General features: G+C 37.7%; 2 protein-coding genes across 3 annotated transcripts; one reads left to right on the top strand and one right to left on the bottom strand.

The window, feature by feature from the left end:
• Nucleotides 1–138: 138 nt before the first annotated feature.
• On the bottom strand, nt 139–6,546 carry fzr1b (fizzy/cell division cycle 20 related 1b). 2 transcript variants are annotated; one of them, XM_079452521.1, is made up of 16 exons: nt 6,308–6,546; nt 5,560–5,708; nt 5,282–5,318; nt 5,037–5,138; nt 4,861–4,924; nt 4,547–4,674; nt 4,070–4,146; nt 3,759–3,864; nt 3,078–3,155; nt 2,916–2,981; nt 2,532–2,634; nt 2,205–2,386; nt 1,875–2,108; nt 1,682–1,786; nt 1,346–1,438; nt 382–838 (listed from the first exon to the last, which is right to left on the bottom strand). In XM_079452521.1, exons 2-16 carry the CDS (start codon nt 5,583–5,585, stop codon nt 797–799), a joined length of 1,443 nt encoding a protein of 480 aa, XP_079308647.1. In that variant the 5' UTR covers nt 5,586–5,708; nt 6,308–6,546; the 3' UTR covers nt 382–796. The 2 variants fall into 2 exon arrangements, with proteins under 2 accessions (XP_079308646.1, XP_079308647.1); XM_079452520.1 differs by lacking the exon at nt 5,282–5,318 and having other exon boundaries at nt 139–838.
• A 6,999-nt stretch (nt 6,547–13,545) lies between these two features.
• prdx1 (peroxiredoxin 1) lies at nt 13,546–16,399 on the top strand. Its single transcript, XM_079451372.1, has 6 exons — nt 13,546–13,652; nt 14,314–14,425; nt 14,659–14,812; nt 14,955–15,077; nt 15,254–15,384; nt 15,618–16,399. Exons 2-6 carry the CDS (start codon nt 14,320–14,322, stop codon nt 15,701–15,703), a joined length of 600 nt encoding a protein of 199 aa, XP_079307498.1. The 5' UTR covers nt 13,546–13,652; nt 14,314–14,319; the 3' UTR covers nt 15,704–16,399.
• Nucleotides 16,400–18,180: the final 1,781 nt, after the last annotated feature.

Here is an 18,180-nt window from a genome sequence, read left to right as displayed (position 1 = left end):
ATTTTATGTTCTATAAATATACATCCCTTCTCTATTCATTAGGTTTACTGCTTCAGGGTCGTGCATTTTATTTCACAGTTATCCTACAATGTCTCCCAAAAATCCTACAAAGTCTCCAAAAAAACGCATCCTTTTTTTGTCACATCCATAACACATGTTTATTTCCCTTTTTAAAAATTGAAAATTTGTTCATAGAATTACTTTTTTTATGTTTAGACTCTATCAACAAGGGTTTAGTAAAATATAAACAGATGGTTTAATATATTCGTAACAAATTCATTCTCTGAGCATTTTTATGTCACATCCATAACATGAAATGTCATGTCCATAACGTTGGAATTCCCCAGATACACACATAAAACCTGACAAAAACTATTGTTTAAGTGTATTTATTTCTCACAGATTTCATGATCTGTTTCGATACACAGATATAAAATATTGAAATTCTCATAAGCCATTTCTGTAAAACCTCATTACTATTGACATGATATGACAATATAGGTTATAGGTTCATTTCTCTATTAATACTTCTACTTCTACATCCACAATGTACAGTAATAAACAAGAGACCAGACTGTAACGTAAACAATGAGCCCTATTTCATTGGGTATAACGCTTTTCTGAAAGACTGGGTTTAAAAGAGAAATCTGCTCAATAAAAAAGTGAGATTGGAGGTGATTCCGGGGTCTGTCTCCATCTGCTGGGGGGTCAAGAATTGACGCACAGACGCAGTAAGGGCAAGTTCAAGGCTGTCTTTTGTTTCACGTGATTGGATGGATTCCTCTCCAGCTGTTAATCATCGTATCCTGGTGAAGAGGTTCAACACTGATTTGGATTCCTGAAAACCGGAAAGAGTGTGAACACGATATAACATGTTTTTCATGTTTCTAATTGAAATAGTGAATAGTTTGGACACTTTTGGAAACTAGTGCACACCAAAGAGCACTAAATGACAAAATATTCAAAATGGTGGCATCTGTAAACTAAAGATGCTTACATAATTTACAAAACAAATAAAAAAGCTGTATATAGCTTTTTACAAATACATTTTCAAGGTGTTTTGTTATTACATTTAACCAAACTACAACTATTTACAAGCTAAATTGTGATTTTTAATGGATGTCAGTCGCCCTCTTATTTATAGAGGTGTCCTAGCAGTGTAACCACAGGTTCATCGCATTGACTATATAATAATTTTGAACACTATTTTGTAAACATCCTAAAGACATAAATGTTTCGGATTTCTCTGTTTTCTAACCATATGAAGACCTATGGGACCCATCTTCCAAAAGAATGCACCACTGCCTAAACACAAAACCCATGATGTGTTATTACGGAGTCGAACCTTTGTGCAGCGTGTTTTGCTGAAGACATTCCAGAACCTCAGCGTCTCGTCTCCAGCTCCTGTTACGATAGCCTCACCATCAGGAGACACCGCCTGTAGAGAACCAGACATACTTTGTGCATGTAACAGCTGTTTTAGGCAAATCAATAATACAGAAAGCAACTTGCAAAAAACTGAAATATAAAACATGGGGTTGATATAATAGGACACAAGACAATTTTCACTAATCTAAACAATTCTTTGTGTATTCACTTCACGCTCATTGGATATTTAAAAACAAGGATTCGATTCCAAGCAACAGCACCATTGTTAATAAACACTCGGCCGCCTGCTTACCAAGTACAGCACTCGGTACGAATGTCCTGTGAGCTTGGCCACCTGTGTGAGCGATGGATATTTCCAGACCAGGATCTGATTCTGGGAGTAGCCATGTGTGCTGACCTAATGGATGTGAAACACTATGTGAGAAAGTCAGAACTGGAAAGAGATGAATGATTTGACTTGAGTCTGTGCCAATGCTCATCCTTACCAGTTCATTGGCATGTTTGGACCAGGCAAGATTGCAGACCTGCGAGCCGGTATCTGTACTCTGTAATGCCTGGCCGGTAAGAGTGTTCCAGAAGCGAAGGCAGCGGTCGGCCGTTCCTCCTCCGGAGGCCAGCAAGCCGTGCTGGTGAGGAGACCAAGCGATGGCCTTTACTGCCGCCAGGTGATCGCTATACTGCTGGACGGGTAGCAAACTGGAGCTGTTCCACACCAGTAACTGCAAAGCAGAAGCGGGAAAATATTATGATTGGTTTTGTTGTGTTCATACGTTTCTTTAGCTTTACTGCAAATAAAGCTCACTCAAGACCTCCACCTTGTTGTCGTTTCCTCCAGAAGCAAGGTGCTGATGGTCAGGTGACCACTTCAGGCCACACACTTCCTGCCTGTGACCTTGAAGGCGTCTCTCCACAGGGGGCGGTGTCCTTACATCCCTCTGCAAAATCACTCTGTCCCGGCTACCCGACGACAGCTGCTCTCCGTTCCAGGCAAGAGCTCCTGGAGAGAAGAAAAGATTTTCAGGCATGAAGCGTGACAGTTATTGATGCTACCAAACCACATAATAACAAACTGCAGTGTCGTACAATGAAAAGAGCAAATTCAAGTGTTGTGTAAAATAAAGCAGGTGTTGTGAGACACAGACCTACGCGTGCTGAATGTCCCTCGAGACTGGTCAACTTTCTCCCTCCGGCTGCATCCCAAATCTGCACGAATCCCTTATGGGTCCCTACAGCCACCAAACTTCCCTAAGAGAAAAGCTTGATTTTTTCACTTTTTGAAGAAAAAGTGAGGGGTCTTTTGGAGCCAACCCCTTTTTTTTCAATATGTCTTTGATGGTCCAATGAGCAAATGAAAAGCCACAGCATATTCATGTAGAGGTTTATTAGAATACTTAACCACAAGTATGACAGTAATGATTGTGGTTATGTCTAGGCAAAAGATGATCAAAGCAAGTTCAAACATAACATTCATATTTGGGAGAGAACTCCCTGTAGAATGTAGTTAATCAGGCTGAATTCATACTGACCCTTTCATTCCAACAAACCGATGTCACAGAGTCTCCATCCACTGATAGGTCACACAACCTTGTCACCTGTGCAGGTGAAAAGAGAAGTGAAAATAGCATTACTGACACCCAAATTCACATCAATTAAGTTTCAGGATTCTGCATCTGTAGTCGCTGTTATACCTGACTGGTGCAGGCACTCCACAGGTAAACACAAGCCCCCAAACCAACACTCAAGAGATTTCCAGCTGACCAGTCCACCTGAACACATCGAACAAGAATATTAGCAAAGAAAATATATTTTAATGGTTAATATCAGAGAAATACAAAACAGCCCTAAATAGTGTTTCTATAGACCACTTTGCAAGATGTAAACACTGCTCCAACAGCACTTCCGGTGTGTGAATGTAATTTTCTTAAATCTTACATATATAATCAAATCTTTAATCTTACATTTTTATTTGGTTATTAATATTCTGTTGGCTGTATTCTGGTCAAACATTTGTGCAGAGTTAAAATACGGAAACAGCATTTCTTCCGGATCAGCGTTGTATACATTTTCTGAAGTGGTCTATACTGAAATGACACTTAAAATGTTCGGCAAGCAAATAAAACTTGTTTTAATTTTAAACAGTATAGCTATGCCTTATACTTTCAAATCTAATAACTTATTTATCTTGAAAAGTGTACTTTTCTCCTTATTTTGCTTAACGCTAAGGAGCATTGTAATGATATTAATAATAATTAATAATTTTAAATATATTTTGGACACATTAATCAGCAGTAATATACACTATAAAGGAGGAGACCTTTAGTAAGAATAAGTCTGTAAAACACACAGGGCACTATATATAGAGTGTGTACCAGATTGAGGTAGAAGTCATCCTGCAACTCTGGTGCATCAAGAACCTTAAATGGGATCTTGGAAATCTTGCGTGCCGGCTTTCGGGGTGAACGCAATAATTTGTGACTGCAGACATAAACCAAATACACTTAGTTTTAAAGGTTTAAATCTTTGAAATGCAGCAACTCATGGTCAAATATATATGTGTAACGTTACTGGCAAAACCACTTAAAAAAGTGAAAAAAATAAGATTTTAGCAAGACCGCTTATTTTTTGTGATTTACAATACAGACAAAAACGATGTGGTCATCAGTTCGATCAGAATCAATACCTTTTATTACTGAGAGGTGAGAGGGAGTATGGGGAGATCTCATTGTCAAAAGGCACTCTCTTTGTGTGGATGGTGTACTGAAAGTAAGAGAGACAGATGTTATTCCTAAAGCATCCGTATAATATAAAATAAAATCCAACTTCAAATCATTAGAAAACTCATACTTGTTACAACAACTAAAATTGTTGTAACAATCTCACATTTAAAAAATGTAAAAATGTCTTCCGTTATGTCGAAAATTTGGTAGGTAAAGCATTCTACCTGAAATGAGTTTTTCAGAAAGCTAGATGGCACTACTGCATTACTTTGAACATAAGTGAACAGTGAACATAAAAGTGTTTTTAAGTTTTCTTTTAATGTTCCTAAGTGTTTAATTGTATTGCTGCCATTGCCTTTATTTAATGAATTTAATACAGTAGCTTGTTCGAGCATGGATCACAGTATGTTCACTATAGTTGCTGTGTTCATTGGGCTCACCCTGAAGAGGCTGTGTGTGTCCTGTGTGAGTATGGTGTGTCTACGGTCATCGGTGTGAGGGTCATGCACAGTTTCAATTCCTGCTCCCAACAGCTCATTCCTCAACAGTGCAGCATACGCCACAGCATCTGTGAAAGGTAATATGTCTTTGGTCTTTGCATACTCTGATATATAGGTTTTTAAATAAAATGTACCAGGAAAGACATCTGGTTCATTGCTTGCCGTTATCCTTTGTATTATTATAATGACAATAGATCCTTGCAAACAGCTACAGCTAATGAGTTTCATTGTGAACAGTAAGATCTAAACCTCACCTTTCCCTGTGTCTGTACCAGCATCCTTCGACCGCTGATTCTGATTGGGTGACCAACAGTTCTCCTACAAATAAACAAACAATGAATGAATCGGAATTTGAACGAATCTAAGTTTACAGTGCTGCAATGAGATTAATTGAATTGTTTGTAAGCAATCCAGATGAATGGTGCCTTACATTGGCATAGTGGAAGTTTATGTTCCAGTTGCTCCCTGCACGGGTGGGGATGAATCTGTCTCCTGATTTGACAGTAACAGGACTGCATGATGCATACCCTGACTGCATGAACAACAACACAGACATTGTGTAAGCAAATAATCGTTTTTAAATGATGTTGTACTACATAGAGCTCAAGACACAAGCTTATTTAACCATTCCAGAAATCACAGATGGTGAATTGCTTATTTCTATAATTTATGTACCCTGTTGTTATCCAAATCCTGCATACGACTATTTCTTCTGTGGAACACAAAAGAAGATATTTAGAAAAAGGTCCCAGTGGATTTGTCCAGACAATAAAAGTCAATGTTGCTTTGTTACCAACGTTCTTTAAAATATCGTCTTTTGTGACCTGCAGAAGAAAGCCATGCTCTGGAATGATGGTGAGTAAAGGATGAAGTATATCTTTAATGGAAAACCGTGATCGTGATTGATGTCACTATCAATCACAGTCACAGCATAAACACCCGATTTTTCATACCTTGGACTGATGGCTCTCTGGGACATTCTGGTGGTTAATTTGCCTTAACAGGCGTCTTTCGTAGTCCTGGTCCATATCCACACTATAACCTACAGCAAGGCTCTCTCACCCTCAGTCTGCGGACGGGGGTCCCCCCAAGTCTCCCATCCCTATAGGAAAAATATGAATATATGAGTCAATAGTCGGAATGCTTGACTTACTACATGTTCATCTGCTTCAGTGACAGCTGTCAATGTCAATCTGTCATAATTCAATGGGAAGCATACTCTATTCAACAGAAAACAGCTATAATAATACTGTCATACAGCCACATACGTTTAAAAAGCTCCAGTGACGCCATTCAAAGTTTGTAATATCTATGAACCACCTATGCAGCTTTTACAGGTGACATGAACGGTCTTTTTATAAACACCTGAGCTCGAATTCGATATTATTGTTATCAAACCTGATCTGCTTAACTTAAAACAGCCATAAAACCACAAACAGCAATATAAAAAACGCGTTGTAGTAGTGATTCGTGTCAAAGAGGTCATTGATAGCGAAAACCGAGAGCCGTAACAGCAGGATGGTTGTAAACACACATATGTGATCAGTTGCCATGGCAGCTCGCTAGCAGCACTGAGCTAGCGGAGGCTTTGCATCTAAGTTAACATGATCAATTACACACGTTAAGACCGCCTTTGCCTAAATTTAAAAAACGACAGTAAAGCTTCGAATCTCGTTTTTATAAAATAGGAGTAAATCTTACCTCATTCAGGTGCTCATGAGACACACATTATACAAACATGTGTGTTCAGCTATGTGCGCAATGATCTTGTAAACATCTAGATCGTGTTCTCACGACGTGGCAACACGCTGTTGCTGTTTTGGCAATACGCTGTCAATTTGCGGTGTTCAGAGCTTATGATACGATAATTGATCAGAGGGCATCAATGTTTATGTTCATGTCAAGATGGCGAAGGCATCAGCTGTAAAGGGACAGAGTGTAATTCCGTTCACTACCACTAACAGTTATATTTCTGAGGTGAGACAAGAATATTGTTCGCCTGAAGATAATGAAATGTTTATTCTTCTGTCAATAAATATCTGCTTTAAATTCTGTATATTTTGTTGAAGTCAGTGGGAATTTTATTGAAATATCTATAATGTCTGATGTGTGGTTTTATTAGAAATTGTAAACTGTGCTGTTTATTACGGTGACCGGGATAAGACATGCTCATGGGAACGCGATATTATGTTGTGGCCACGAGATCAGCTTGTTGAGGTTATGTGACAGGCAGTTTGTTTTGTTTTGTTTACTATATAGGTAAAATCTGATTTTACAGATTTGCTGGCTTTCCCTTACACTCACATGAAATTCAATTTACTTACTTATATTCCACTTTTATTGTATTTGCATTGCAGTTTTTACATTCTTGTCTGTGGTGCAGAACATCTAGAAACACTTTCAGTTTCACTGTATTAGGACATTTTTCTGAACCGTAGTTTTTATTAAGGCTTCAATGAAATGACTGACCCTGGTTAATGGCGCAAAGACTAGTCTATTAAAGGTAAAGGCTTATGCATTCTGTTGTAAAAGCAGGCCGTTTTATTAAGTGTTATTCTTATATTTTCATCCGCTTCTCTGTGTTGCAGAACACACCGCTATTTATAATTCTGAGCTCCGTTGTCTTTCTGCAAAAAAGAAACTAGTTTTTTTCCTGCAGAGCATCATATCAGACTAAAAGGAGACCAACATGCAACCAGTCCGCGTTATTTTTTGGGCAACTTGTTTGACACGCATTCATTGATTTTAAACACGTAAGATGTCAGAGTTTACAATGCAGAAGCGTTGTGGTGTCATTTGCCTGTCAAATTAGCCGTTTACAGTTTTAACAAATTTGTACAGAAGTTCAGAATATATGAGAATGAACTTTATTTGCACGCAACTCCTCTCATGTGTACTCGGAAGGGAAATGATGAAGCAGATGTAAGGTTAACTTTCTTGCTTCTGCTGCCTGAATTGATGTTTTTTGTCCGCACGAGGGTTAAAATTGCAATATGCGGGAGCTTCAATTAACATTTGTTGCAATATTTCTGTACCCATGCCTTACATAAAAAAAGTTTCCCGCAAGGACACGGACCCCTTGTAGTTCCACCGAGGACCCCGCGGATCCTGTTTGCACTACAGTAAATGTGTGTACTATATAGTGTTTAACTTGCGCATTAACGCAATCAGCAGTGTTTCTGAAACACTTCTCTCTTGCGTAGACAGCAGAAACATATCACTCCATGGCTGAAATTCATTTTTGTGTTCATATTGTGGAAATCGCTTTATCCATTTCTAATGCGATTGGTTTAGCCATGCTGACGTCACTCGTTCATGTGCACGCGGGCGCAAACTAATCTTAGCTTCAGGATCAAAGCTTGAGTTGACAAAGAAACTCCACGAGCTGCTTCATGGTACCAACAAAGCTTGATCACGTTGGTTTGGTTTTGTCAACCCAAAACTAATCCAATTACCCTGAGTTTGTTCAGCTACATTCATGGTACAGGCCCCTGGTGTCGGAAGATGCAGCGGAGGAACTGATTGACAGACCTGTAAAGTGATAAATCGCCCACTGTGATTAGGCTTTTCCCAGCCTAATCATATATATATATATATATATATATATATATATATATATATATATATATATATAATCTTTTATGGAGAATGACAGGCTACGAATCCAATGGAATCTGAAACACAAAACAAACAATCTAAAGATAACGCACTCTCTCCTTGTAGCGCACATATCACAAACAAAGTCTTTATTTATCATTATTTATTATTGTTTATTCTAGGTTTTGCTGTTAAAACATTTGCCATTGCGAGAGAGATGTTCAGTAGGAGGTTCAAGCAACACTGAGTTAAAATATGAACTCGGAGTTGATTTACTCAGATAATCGCTACTCTGAGTTTTCTGTTTCAGAACAGCTGGTTTCAATGAGTTCAATCCACTCTGAGTAAGTTTACTCTAGGTTACGCGCGTTCATCGCGGCTTTAAAAAGCCATCATCAATTGAGCGAAGATAACACGATTCACCATGGCAACGCCACGTGACAAAAAGCGGTCCGTTTATTTCTCGCCAGTCGAATTGGGGGCACTATATATACGTGTATATATATACACATTTAAATGTAAGATATACATATATATATATATATATATATATATATATATATATATATAAACACATATATACCTAAGATTTTTGTCTTGTAGGTGCAATCCTTCTGCAATAAAAAGAACATGTAATAAAATATAAAACATCCTTCAGTCCAGTAAGTTTAAATGCTCTTGCTTGTAGGATGCCTGACTGGGAAATGTTTGATACATTTAATAAACTGGCCTTGAAAGTTATGAGGATATGAGAACCGAGCACTGTGGCTATAGAAGACAAAAAACTGGCCATGCCTGCCCCTGCTCCAGCTATGTGTAACGGAGGCCAGCTAGTGAAGAGTTGTGCTGTGTAAGCCTCACTCCCCGACCAACAGAGACGCTCTAGGGCTCATCGTTAGAGTGCCCGTCTCCCATTCCGACCGACGTCGGTTCGAAGACCGCGCAGAGTGGGACCGGCTACATGTGCACCTGATCACATTGGGAAATCCTAAAGGGTATTTAAATTATTAGCTTATTTCCAGAGTTGGCAGCAAGACCACATTTATTTGATCAGCTTATTCAGAAAGACGTTCACCATTCACTTGCAGTCCTATGAAACTCCTCTTTGATGGCTCTCACAGGAAACTTAACACAAATGTATAAAAAGTGCTTGAGAGCGATGCACACTTTTCTTACTGCTCTGCATACAGTTGCCTTGCTAACGTGTTCTGCATCCCCGGTGTTATAAAGAAAGCTTCCAATAGCAAAGAAACGTAAGGCCATACGGATAACCTGCTCAGATGTAAGAGTGAGGTTTGTGATGTAAGGATGAAGCAGATTGTGGATATATGTAATGGACTGTAAAGAAAAACGGTATCGCTCAAATAAAAAATCCTCCGGATATGATAAAACATCCAATCGGGGCTTCAACATATATTCTCTACCGACGTAATTTTTAACTCTCTCCGAATGAATGCAGCTTTCTCATCTATGGGTTCCTGAATAAACGGACATTTAATGTCTGTGTTACGAACTTGTGCGCGATTAAGGAAAACGAATGAAAAAACTAACGGCGTAGGCAAGTTCAACACCGCTCGCGCTTCGAAAAGGGGGCGGAGATTGTAACAAACCTCGGGTTAGTGGAATAAAACCTGCTCCCGACCAGGTTAGGTTCACAGAGTATGTAACTATGGTTACTCACTCTAAGTACAAGATACCTTGATTTCTGAAACGGGCTTGACTTACCCCGCGGTCGCGGGTTTGGTATACCTCGCGTTCTGAAACTGAAAACCCAGAGTATCCCGTTTTCTTTGGTTAACCTACTCTGAGTTTGCATTTACCCTGCTTTCTGAAACGGGTCCCTGTAAAGAGGACTCTATTTTATTGTCGTTATGTGTATAGTTTTCGAAAAAATGCATATTTAAGAAGATCCATTCATTGTGTTTTTACTTAAAGACAGAGAAGGCTGGTACGCTGATTGTGGAATACAATTCTAGAACAAAGACAAACTGTTTCACATTTTGATTTCATTTCATTCGCATCAGTAGGTTTATTTCATTATTTTATCCAAGATGAAGCAAACAGGCCAACACTTGTGCCGGAACTAATTATTAAAGCTATTTAAATTATGCGCATTTGGAGCATTATAATCATTATAAAATGTAAAAACGAATCATTATGAATAATCAAAATTACAATATCAAGGGGAATAATGTAAAAAATATGCTTATGTAAGTCATATAGCAATTAACGATCATAATTTATCACAGGAAAAAATATACAAATTACAAAAAAAATCATTAGTTCAATTAAACGAATTAATTTTTCTTAATTAAAAAATAAATATTATTATAGTCATATCTATTTCTGATAGTTCCAGGCGCTAATAGACGTGCATGCATTTAAATCGTGGCCACAAGATATGGATGTCGTTCCCTCAACATACTATGTCATGGCCACAAGTTAAGGATGTCGTTCCCTCACCATAGGATCTTGAGGGAATGACTTCACATCGCGTGGCCACATCGTAAGGATGTTGTTACCTCAACAAGCTGATCTCGTTGCCACAACATAATATCGCGTTCCCACAAGGTAATATATCTTATGGCCACAGAATATCATTACGCTCCCACAAGGTAATATTTCGTGGCCACAGCAAAACTAAGTCAAACAAGTCTCCTCCAGGTCACCGTAATGTAAATAAAAAAATTAGGCTACTTCAGTAATGAAAAAGGAACTATTAGGCTAATAGAGGAATCTAATGTATTGATTTCATCCTCCATATTGTGTGGGATTATGTATTTTACATATTTTAATTAGATTAGATAAGCGATGGATAAAAACACTGCATGGATGTACTCATTACTGACGTGTAGAAACGGACCCGAAAAAATTTTTTAGGCTAATGTTCTGGGAAAGTTCCCCTCAGGTTAGTTTCTGGTTCCCAGGACTTTAGTTTTTGGATATCTTTAGGGAAATTAAACGTTAATTTTAATGGTTTCTATAACGTTAAGGGAACGTTTCTCTAACGATAGTTTTTGGTTCCCAGAACGTTATGGGAACTACATGGTTCCTACCAAACTAACATTACTAGAGGTACGTCCTGGTAACCAACAATTGTTAGCTGGGTTCCTCAATTTTGACAAATATTAGTTATGTCATAAACATCAAACTTTCTGAAGATAAAATAAACCTTGAATGCATTCAAAGCCAGAAGTGTAAATCAGACCTAGCTTTGAAAAGTCAGGCACATTCATCTAGATACTAAAATTGCTGTCATTATAAATATGATTAAATTAGATCTTGGCTCTGGTGTCGTGCTGACACAGCCACAGAGCTCTCCGTATGAGGGATACGCTGATGTGCCCAGGCCTGCTCATGTAGTTGTCCCACTGTGAAAAAAGGCAGCATACGGATGAGTGACGTGTCATGGAGTTTCTCATCACAGCAGGCACTGACAGCAGGGCCTCTTCACGACAAGCAGCAACAAAGCCATCTACTGTACAAAAGTCCCTCGAGATCAATTCTAGTAGTTGTTTTGTAATTTTACATGAAATTCATTCTTTTTCAGAAGAGATCTCAAATATTTCCAAACTCAAAAGAAGATATTTTAAAGAATGTTGGCAACCGAACAACTGCCGTACCCATTTTCGAACTATTCTTTTACGAGTGGTCTGTTTTATGTGTAGAGGTTGCAGTGCAGCACAGTCGTATGTCTTCTTTACAAAGGATTATAAAAGGTCAAAGGTCTTATTTCACATTCCATGAAATGTTTTACATTCCATGATATGAAAAACGTTAATGGTGTGGAGCATACGAGTAAAGCAACAGAAATGGCAAAAAATACATTTTGGTGCATTTTATGTATAATGTATATGTATGAGTAACAATAAGCTCAGTGAGCAAATAATTTTGTGAAAACACAACATCAACTTGTGCATCATTCATTTTTTAATTATTTAGGTTTGTTGGGTATGTATCGGTTGCATTCAAGGAAATGAGTATGAATAAAAATGATTCATTTTATATATCCTGTAGCCTACAGCCGTTCTTATCTACACCACTTCTAAACATTTCCTGTTGACTCATGTTGTGTTTGAACATGCAATCCTGCTTAAACATTTCTTTTATGATTTATCATACTGAACCTGCTTTCAACTGTGCAAAACTGGGGTACAGATGTTATTTGTAGTGCATTTTCACTTAAACCTGTAAAGGTAACTTATAGAAGCAGCAGAGAGAGTGATTACTAATGAGGGATAGACTGATTATGCAGTGTTTGTCGGTTGAAAGTGGTTATTTTTAAAACATGTGTTTGTGGCATTGTTTGATCTGAAGCCCACAGCCTTGTTTTTAATATGATCCCTTTTTGTCTGGCCCCCTCTTATCAAACCCTTCATTTGGTGCCCATGGCAACTAGGTTGAGAGACGGAGCCCTGAAAGAGAGGGGGCTGAAGCAGCCAGAGTGTGGAAAGGAAGGTAAGATGAAGTGTGCAAATGACTGTCACATTTCCCGCAGTTACTTGAAAACTAAAAACAGAAGAAACAGCTGCTTTTGTATTTACAGCAGTGTCGAAAGATTTATGTTTATGTTTAGAGTGAAGCTATTCTGGAAACTCCTGAACAGGGAAACAAGAGGAGGAGGAAATGAATTTGAAATATACTGTAAGTAAACATTGCTGCAAGAAGCAGCTCCACGAGAATGTAAAAGCATCTAACACAAGGAAGCTGGTTAAATTCCAATGTTAATGTGGAAAATTTTAAATGACCATCAATGGTCCTTTAACCAACAAGCTTCTCGTAAGTAACATGCAGAGATAAACAGAGGAAAATGACCCCTTTCAGGGAAGATGCTTGATAAGATCAATCTTTATGCATGTTAATCAAACTCTCAGTTTAAAATATAAGTAACAAAACTTTTGACGTTTGACAAAGGGCAAAGTCACATGGCATGGCCCCATGAGACAGCCTACAGTCATTATTATGGTTGGTTAGCTGGATTTAGTGAACAGCCTTGGATTATCCTCAGCAAAGATAAAGGGAGTTTTTGGAGACAGTCTCTGTTAGTTACCAATTTTGGGAACATGTTTTAAACCTATATCAACAGTACTTTACCTCGAGAAAAGAAGCTGCCTGGCAAAGTCTATTCTCTGTTTATACCTGTTAAAATTCGACATAAACAAAAATTATACTAACTCCTCTATACAACAGTTCTACGTTTTTAAATTAGATTTACTGTGATTTTTATATATCAACAAGGAAGTTTGCAGTATAATTTGTAAGCAGCACACAAAATGTGCAAAGTCATCCTGCTATAGACAAATCGTAATTTGGTCATTTCAAGAGGCGTCCACTTCTCTCCCATTCTAGTATCGCGAGATTATGGCAAGACCTATTTAAACAGCAGCCGAGCACGTCGTAAATTCACCCATTCATTCATTGAAAGAGTTGCACTGTGGAAGCTACGAGGGTATGGAACAGTTTTTATGGTTTTCGTTTTAATAACAATGTTTTTATAAGCAAAGTGGTTTTGTACAGTTTCTGCGCTCTTGTTTATTCCGGAAATGTCCATAGTGTATGTAATTTAAGCTGCTTTATTTTTATGTAGTCGAAAGGCTTCGTTTGTTTAATGGAAATGTGCTGTACATGCATGAATGGAGTGTTCTTATATAAATCTAAATGAAGATCTGAAGAGAAAAGGCATCGTACGATGTGACCGCGACAACAAACTAACTTTACCAAGTCAGCCGCCTGTTGCATATCGGCAAGCGATGAATGAAAAGATGCGTTTAGTTTAGGACGTTTGTTGTAAAAACAATGCTTTTTAGACATAGGCATATAAAATTGATAATGGAGACTGTGTCATTTTTTTCGGTTCCTGGTGTCACACGCGTTAACTGTCACAATGTATTATGATTACATGTTGCAATTGAGGAAATACTGACGTAGGCTAACGAAAGAGAAAACAAACCTGTTGCAGTTTCCTCAGCACTTACCGCTCTTTCTATTCTATTTCATTTGACTTCTAGACTATACATTTCATGCTAATACTAATACACTACTTCGTGGGATTAAGGTGGGCTTTTTTTTGTTTTCTAACCGCGGAAATGTTTGTCTTTCCTTCACTGTAGCATAAAATGGCAGCTGGAAACGCTCATATTGGGAAGCCTGCTCCAGACTTCACAGCCAAAGCTGTGATGCCAGATGGACAGTTTAAAGACCTCACGTTGTCTGACTATAGAGGTATGACCTCAATAAACATACAATAAAAAAACTACAAAAAAGGACTGCTAATATAGTACTGGCACCATAATGTCATGAAGCATGACATGGCGAATATATGATTACTTTTTTTCTAAATGTGACTTAATTCGATGTATTTGGTGTAAAACCACATGAATATTTTTATCGGAGCACACATACACTATATACACAATGCAATGTCCCTGCGGCAAATGCTTTGTTTATATTTTTAGGAAAGTATGTAGTGTTTTTCTTCTACCCACTGGACTTCACTTTTGTGTGCCCTACTGAGATCATCGCCTTCAGTGATGCAGCTGAGGAGTTCAGGAAAATCAACTGCGAGGTTATTGGTGCCTCTGTTGATTCCCACTTTTGTCATCTTGCTTGGTGAGTGATAAAGGTTACAAAGATGGACTTGACTTTATTCCCTATTTATCATAGACCTTATTAATTTTCTTAATGTAGTGCATTTCATATTTATGAATGTACTATTGAATGATAATTTTTTTTAATTAATTTATCATCACAGGATAAACACCCCTCGTAAGCAAGGTGGTTTAGGACATATGAATGTTCCTCTAGTGGCAGATTCCCTCCGTTCTATATCTCGAGACTATGGCGTGCTTAAGGAAGATGAGGGCATTGCCTACAGGTATGAATGGACTACCTGAATTGAATATAATTTTCATATTTCTACTATTAGAATTGTTGCAATATTTATAAAAAAATGATGTCGTGAAACCAATGATTCTAAATACGAATTCCAGTACAACAAAAGCTAATGGGCGTATTGAATTTTACTTTGACAATTTATTTCCATCTGCTTAGAGGTCTTTTCATCATTGATGACAAAGGCATTCTGAGGCAGATCACCATCAATGACCTCCCTGTGGGGCGTTCCATTGAGGAAACCCTGCGCTTGGTGCAGGCCTTTCAGTTCACCGACAAACATGGAGAAGGTACAGCAATACATTTTGATTTTGACGTATTACCTTATATATAAAATAATAATATACTATATTAAAGATGTGGAGTGAAAAGGGTTCACTATTTAGCTGAGAAACTACCACTACAAATTTGGCAAAGAACTGTTTTGTTATAATCTGAGATGCTGATTTTCTTGTTAATATCCAATATAACGTAAATTAATCCGTTATAAGGGCTGTTGTAATTTTATTGTCTCTTTGTCCAGTTTGCCCAGCCGGATGGAAGCCCGGAAAAGACACAATTAAACCTGATGTCCAGCAGAGCAAAGATTACTTCTCCAAACAAAACTAAACGCATAAGACTTTGTAGTATTGTCTAAAACATCCGTACAGGGACTTTAAGCAGTAACTACTAGTCAAGCTCTTGTGTGTTTATGAGTGATAGTTGATATTTATATTATGTGTTACGTGTTGTTAAAAGTGAAGAAATTAGGACCAAAGTGTATTAGTCAAATACTCAATTGCATGGAGCTTAATGCCCAGTTTGGTGTGAAAAGAGATGTTATGAGTTTTAGGCAATATAGCCAAGCTTGTATTTTCACCAAAATGTTTGCATTTCAGATAATAAATTATTTTTAAAAACATCAATTTTTTATGGTTTCATGTTTTACTAAAGAAAATTACTTGACAATTTTATTAAGTGTTAACATTGATTTAATTTAAAAAATGTTAAATGGGATTGACTTAAACTGACAATATTTGGTTACACCAACAAAACTGTTTGTTAGTGGTTATATAAAACCAATATAATTTTCTTAGATATCTATACAAGTTTTTATTGGCATGAGACTATTATTTACATACTTTACATTGTTCACATACAATACATGAATGTTTTAATTCTCAACTCTCAAAGTTATTTTGTGAAAAGATTCTGACACATAAGACCGAACATCAATGCGCTGCTAGATGAGTAAATGCGCACTAAATTGAGTTCGTATGAGAGTGAAGATGGAGATCCTAATAAAACATCAGCAAATTCACCCTCCAGCTGTGTATCTATGAAAAAGTAGCCATTCTATGATCCAGCTTCTCGTTTTCAGCACCAAAGAAGTGACTTCTGACTTCAGGTAAAAAAAAAAAATTTACCAGACATGAGCCATTACATGCAGGTCTGCTGTGATTGTTCTCTTCATTCACATGCATATACTAAAACACATTATTTTTGTACTTGCTTGTTTTTCTGCCAAAGGACACTAACTCAATGGCAAAATCCATTATCCATCGTCAAAATCTCAGTAGTTCAGTGATAAGCAGAATGATTGTAATGTTTTTAAAATATGAGCAGGAATGAGAAGACGACATCTACAGAACCCAGCTGTGTGTCTATGAAGAGTAACGACTCCATGATTCAGCCAATCCGTTTCTGGTGATCTTTGTTGACGCACACACTTTTACTGTTGTTGATCTTTAAAGTATATTATCTCTTTCTCTCTTTGATTGTTACTGCAGTATGGATAAGTCAGTTTCGTTCCAGCCTCGTGTGGAAGATGTGAGCAGGTTCAGAGAGATCCAGGCTCTATTACCTAGACACAGTTTTTGTAAACAATGCATCAACGACTATTGGGACAAGTCACATCAATCGAAAACTTCAGCTGTCCTCAGTGCAGAAAGAGATATAAAACCCGTCCTGTTCCACAGCCACAAAAGGTCATGGCAGTTGCCGTTTCTGCGAATGATGTCTTGAGGAGAGTCAAAGTCAAACGCTAAACCAGCATGAAGAACAAGTATGAGAGTTAAATGAGAGAATCAGACCTTCCTGAACAGGATTTATACACAGCTGTACATCAAAGAGGGAGAGAGTGAAGGAGTGAATGAAGAACATGAGGTTTTGCACATGGAGAAGAAAAATAGAACTCAGGACACTAAAGATGACCGGTACAGTCTTCACAAACTTATGTATGACTTTCATCCTAAACTTCAAGATCTGGACTCAAAGATTTATGATGAGTGTAAAGTTGTGTTCATCTTTGATGGTATGGAGAAAAGCAGAATTGAGCTGTAGTTTGAAAGTTTTAGATGCCACTGAGACCTCCTCATTGAGTGTTTTGTTGTCAAACCTGATCAAAGGATATCTGCTTCCCTGTGCTCTCATCTGGATCGCCTCCAGACCAGCAGCATCCAATCAGATCTTCGCTAAACACATCACGCGTTTGACGTAAATCCAGGGATTGAATGACGCTCATAGGAGGAATAACTTTAGGAAGGGAATCGGCGATGAACATAAATCCACGAAAATCATCTTGCACGTTATAAACGCCACAAGAAGTCTTCACATCATGTGCCATGCAACGCATTGTTTTCCTAGAAATTAAAATGCCTGTCATCAGTTGCAGCTTCAGTATAGGCCTATTGCTTTTGCCATTTGTTTTGCAGTACAACCACAATCTCTCAACCTCTCATGCCTTTTTTTTACATACACTTTTTTTCATTTCATTTGTGGCACTTCGAAGTTCAAGCTCTGTTTGAGGTCAAATTGAACAATGATATAATAATGTAGCAATTTTACCACATGCGCGTAAATTAAAGAGTCACTGCATTCTCCCAGGATAAAACATAAAAAGCTAAATAAACTTATCAGGAGTTGTACAAATAATAAATCCTGTTGTTGGAAGCTTTACTATTCAGCATAAAAGTTATTGGCGATGCCCCGAAAATGGAAAAAAACAGACAATTCCCCAATTCTCATTTAAGATAATTACTTACTTTATTTAAGCACTGAAATCGCCTAGACTGTCAAATTGACAGATACATGTTTATTTGAGTGAT

Source organism: Barbatula barbatula (genome assembly GCF_947034865.1).
Source record: "Barbatula barbatula genome assembly, chromosome: 3".
Taxonomy (NCBI): Eukaryota; Metazoa; Chordata; class Actinopteri; order Cypriniformes; family Nemacheilidae; genus Barbatula; species Barbatula barbatula.
Note: the sequence above shows the minus strand (reverse complement) of the source record. Positions and strands in the feature narration are given on the sequence as shown.

What these genes read in the sequence shown, in the direction of transcription:
- fzr1b (XM_079452520.1), bottom strand. Translation starts at nt 5,634, where the DNA reads ATGGACCAGGACTACGAAAGACGCCTGTTAAGGCAAATTAACCACCAG. An exon ending in ACACACACAGCCTCTTCAGG is followed by an intron (nt 4,147 to 4,546) that starts GTGAGCCCAATG and finishes TCTTACTTTCAG; the next exon opens with TACACCATCCACACAAAGAG. An exon ending in CGGTTTGTTGGAATGAAAGG is followed by an intron (nt 2,635 to 2,915) that starts GTCAGTATGAAT and finishes CTTTTCTCTTAG; the next exon opens with GGAAGTTTGGTGGCTGTAGG.
- prdx1 (XM_079451372.1), top strand. Translation starts at nt 14,320, where the DNA reads ATGGCAGCTGGAAACGCTCATATTGGGAAGCCTGCTCCAGACTTCACA. An exon ending in CACGTTGTCTGACTATAGAG is followed by an intron (nt 14,426 to 14,658) that starts GTATGACCTCAA and finishes TTATATTTTTAG; the next exon opens with GAAAGTATGTAGTGTTTTTC. An exon ending in GATGAGGGCATTGCCTACAG is followed by an intron (nt 15,078 to 15,253) that starts GTATGAATGGAC and finishes CCATCTGCTTAG; the next exon opens with AGGTCTTTTCATCATTGATG.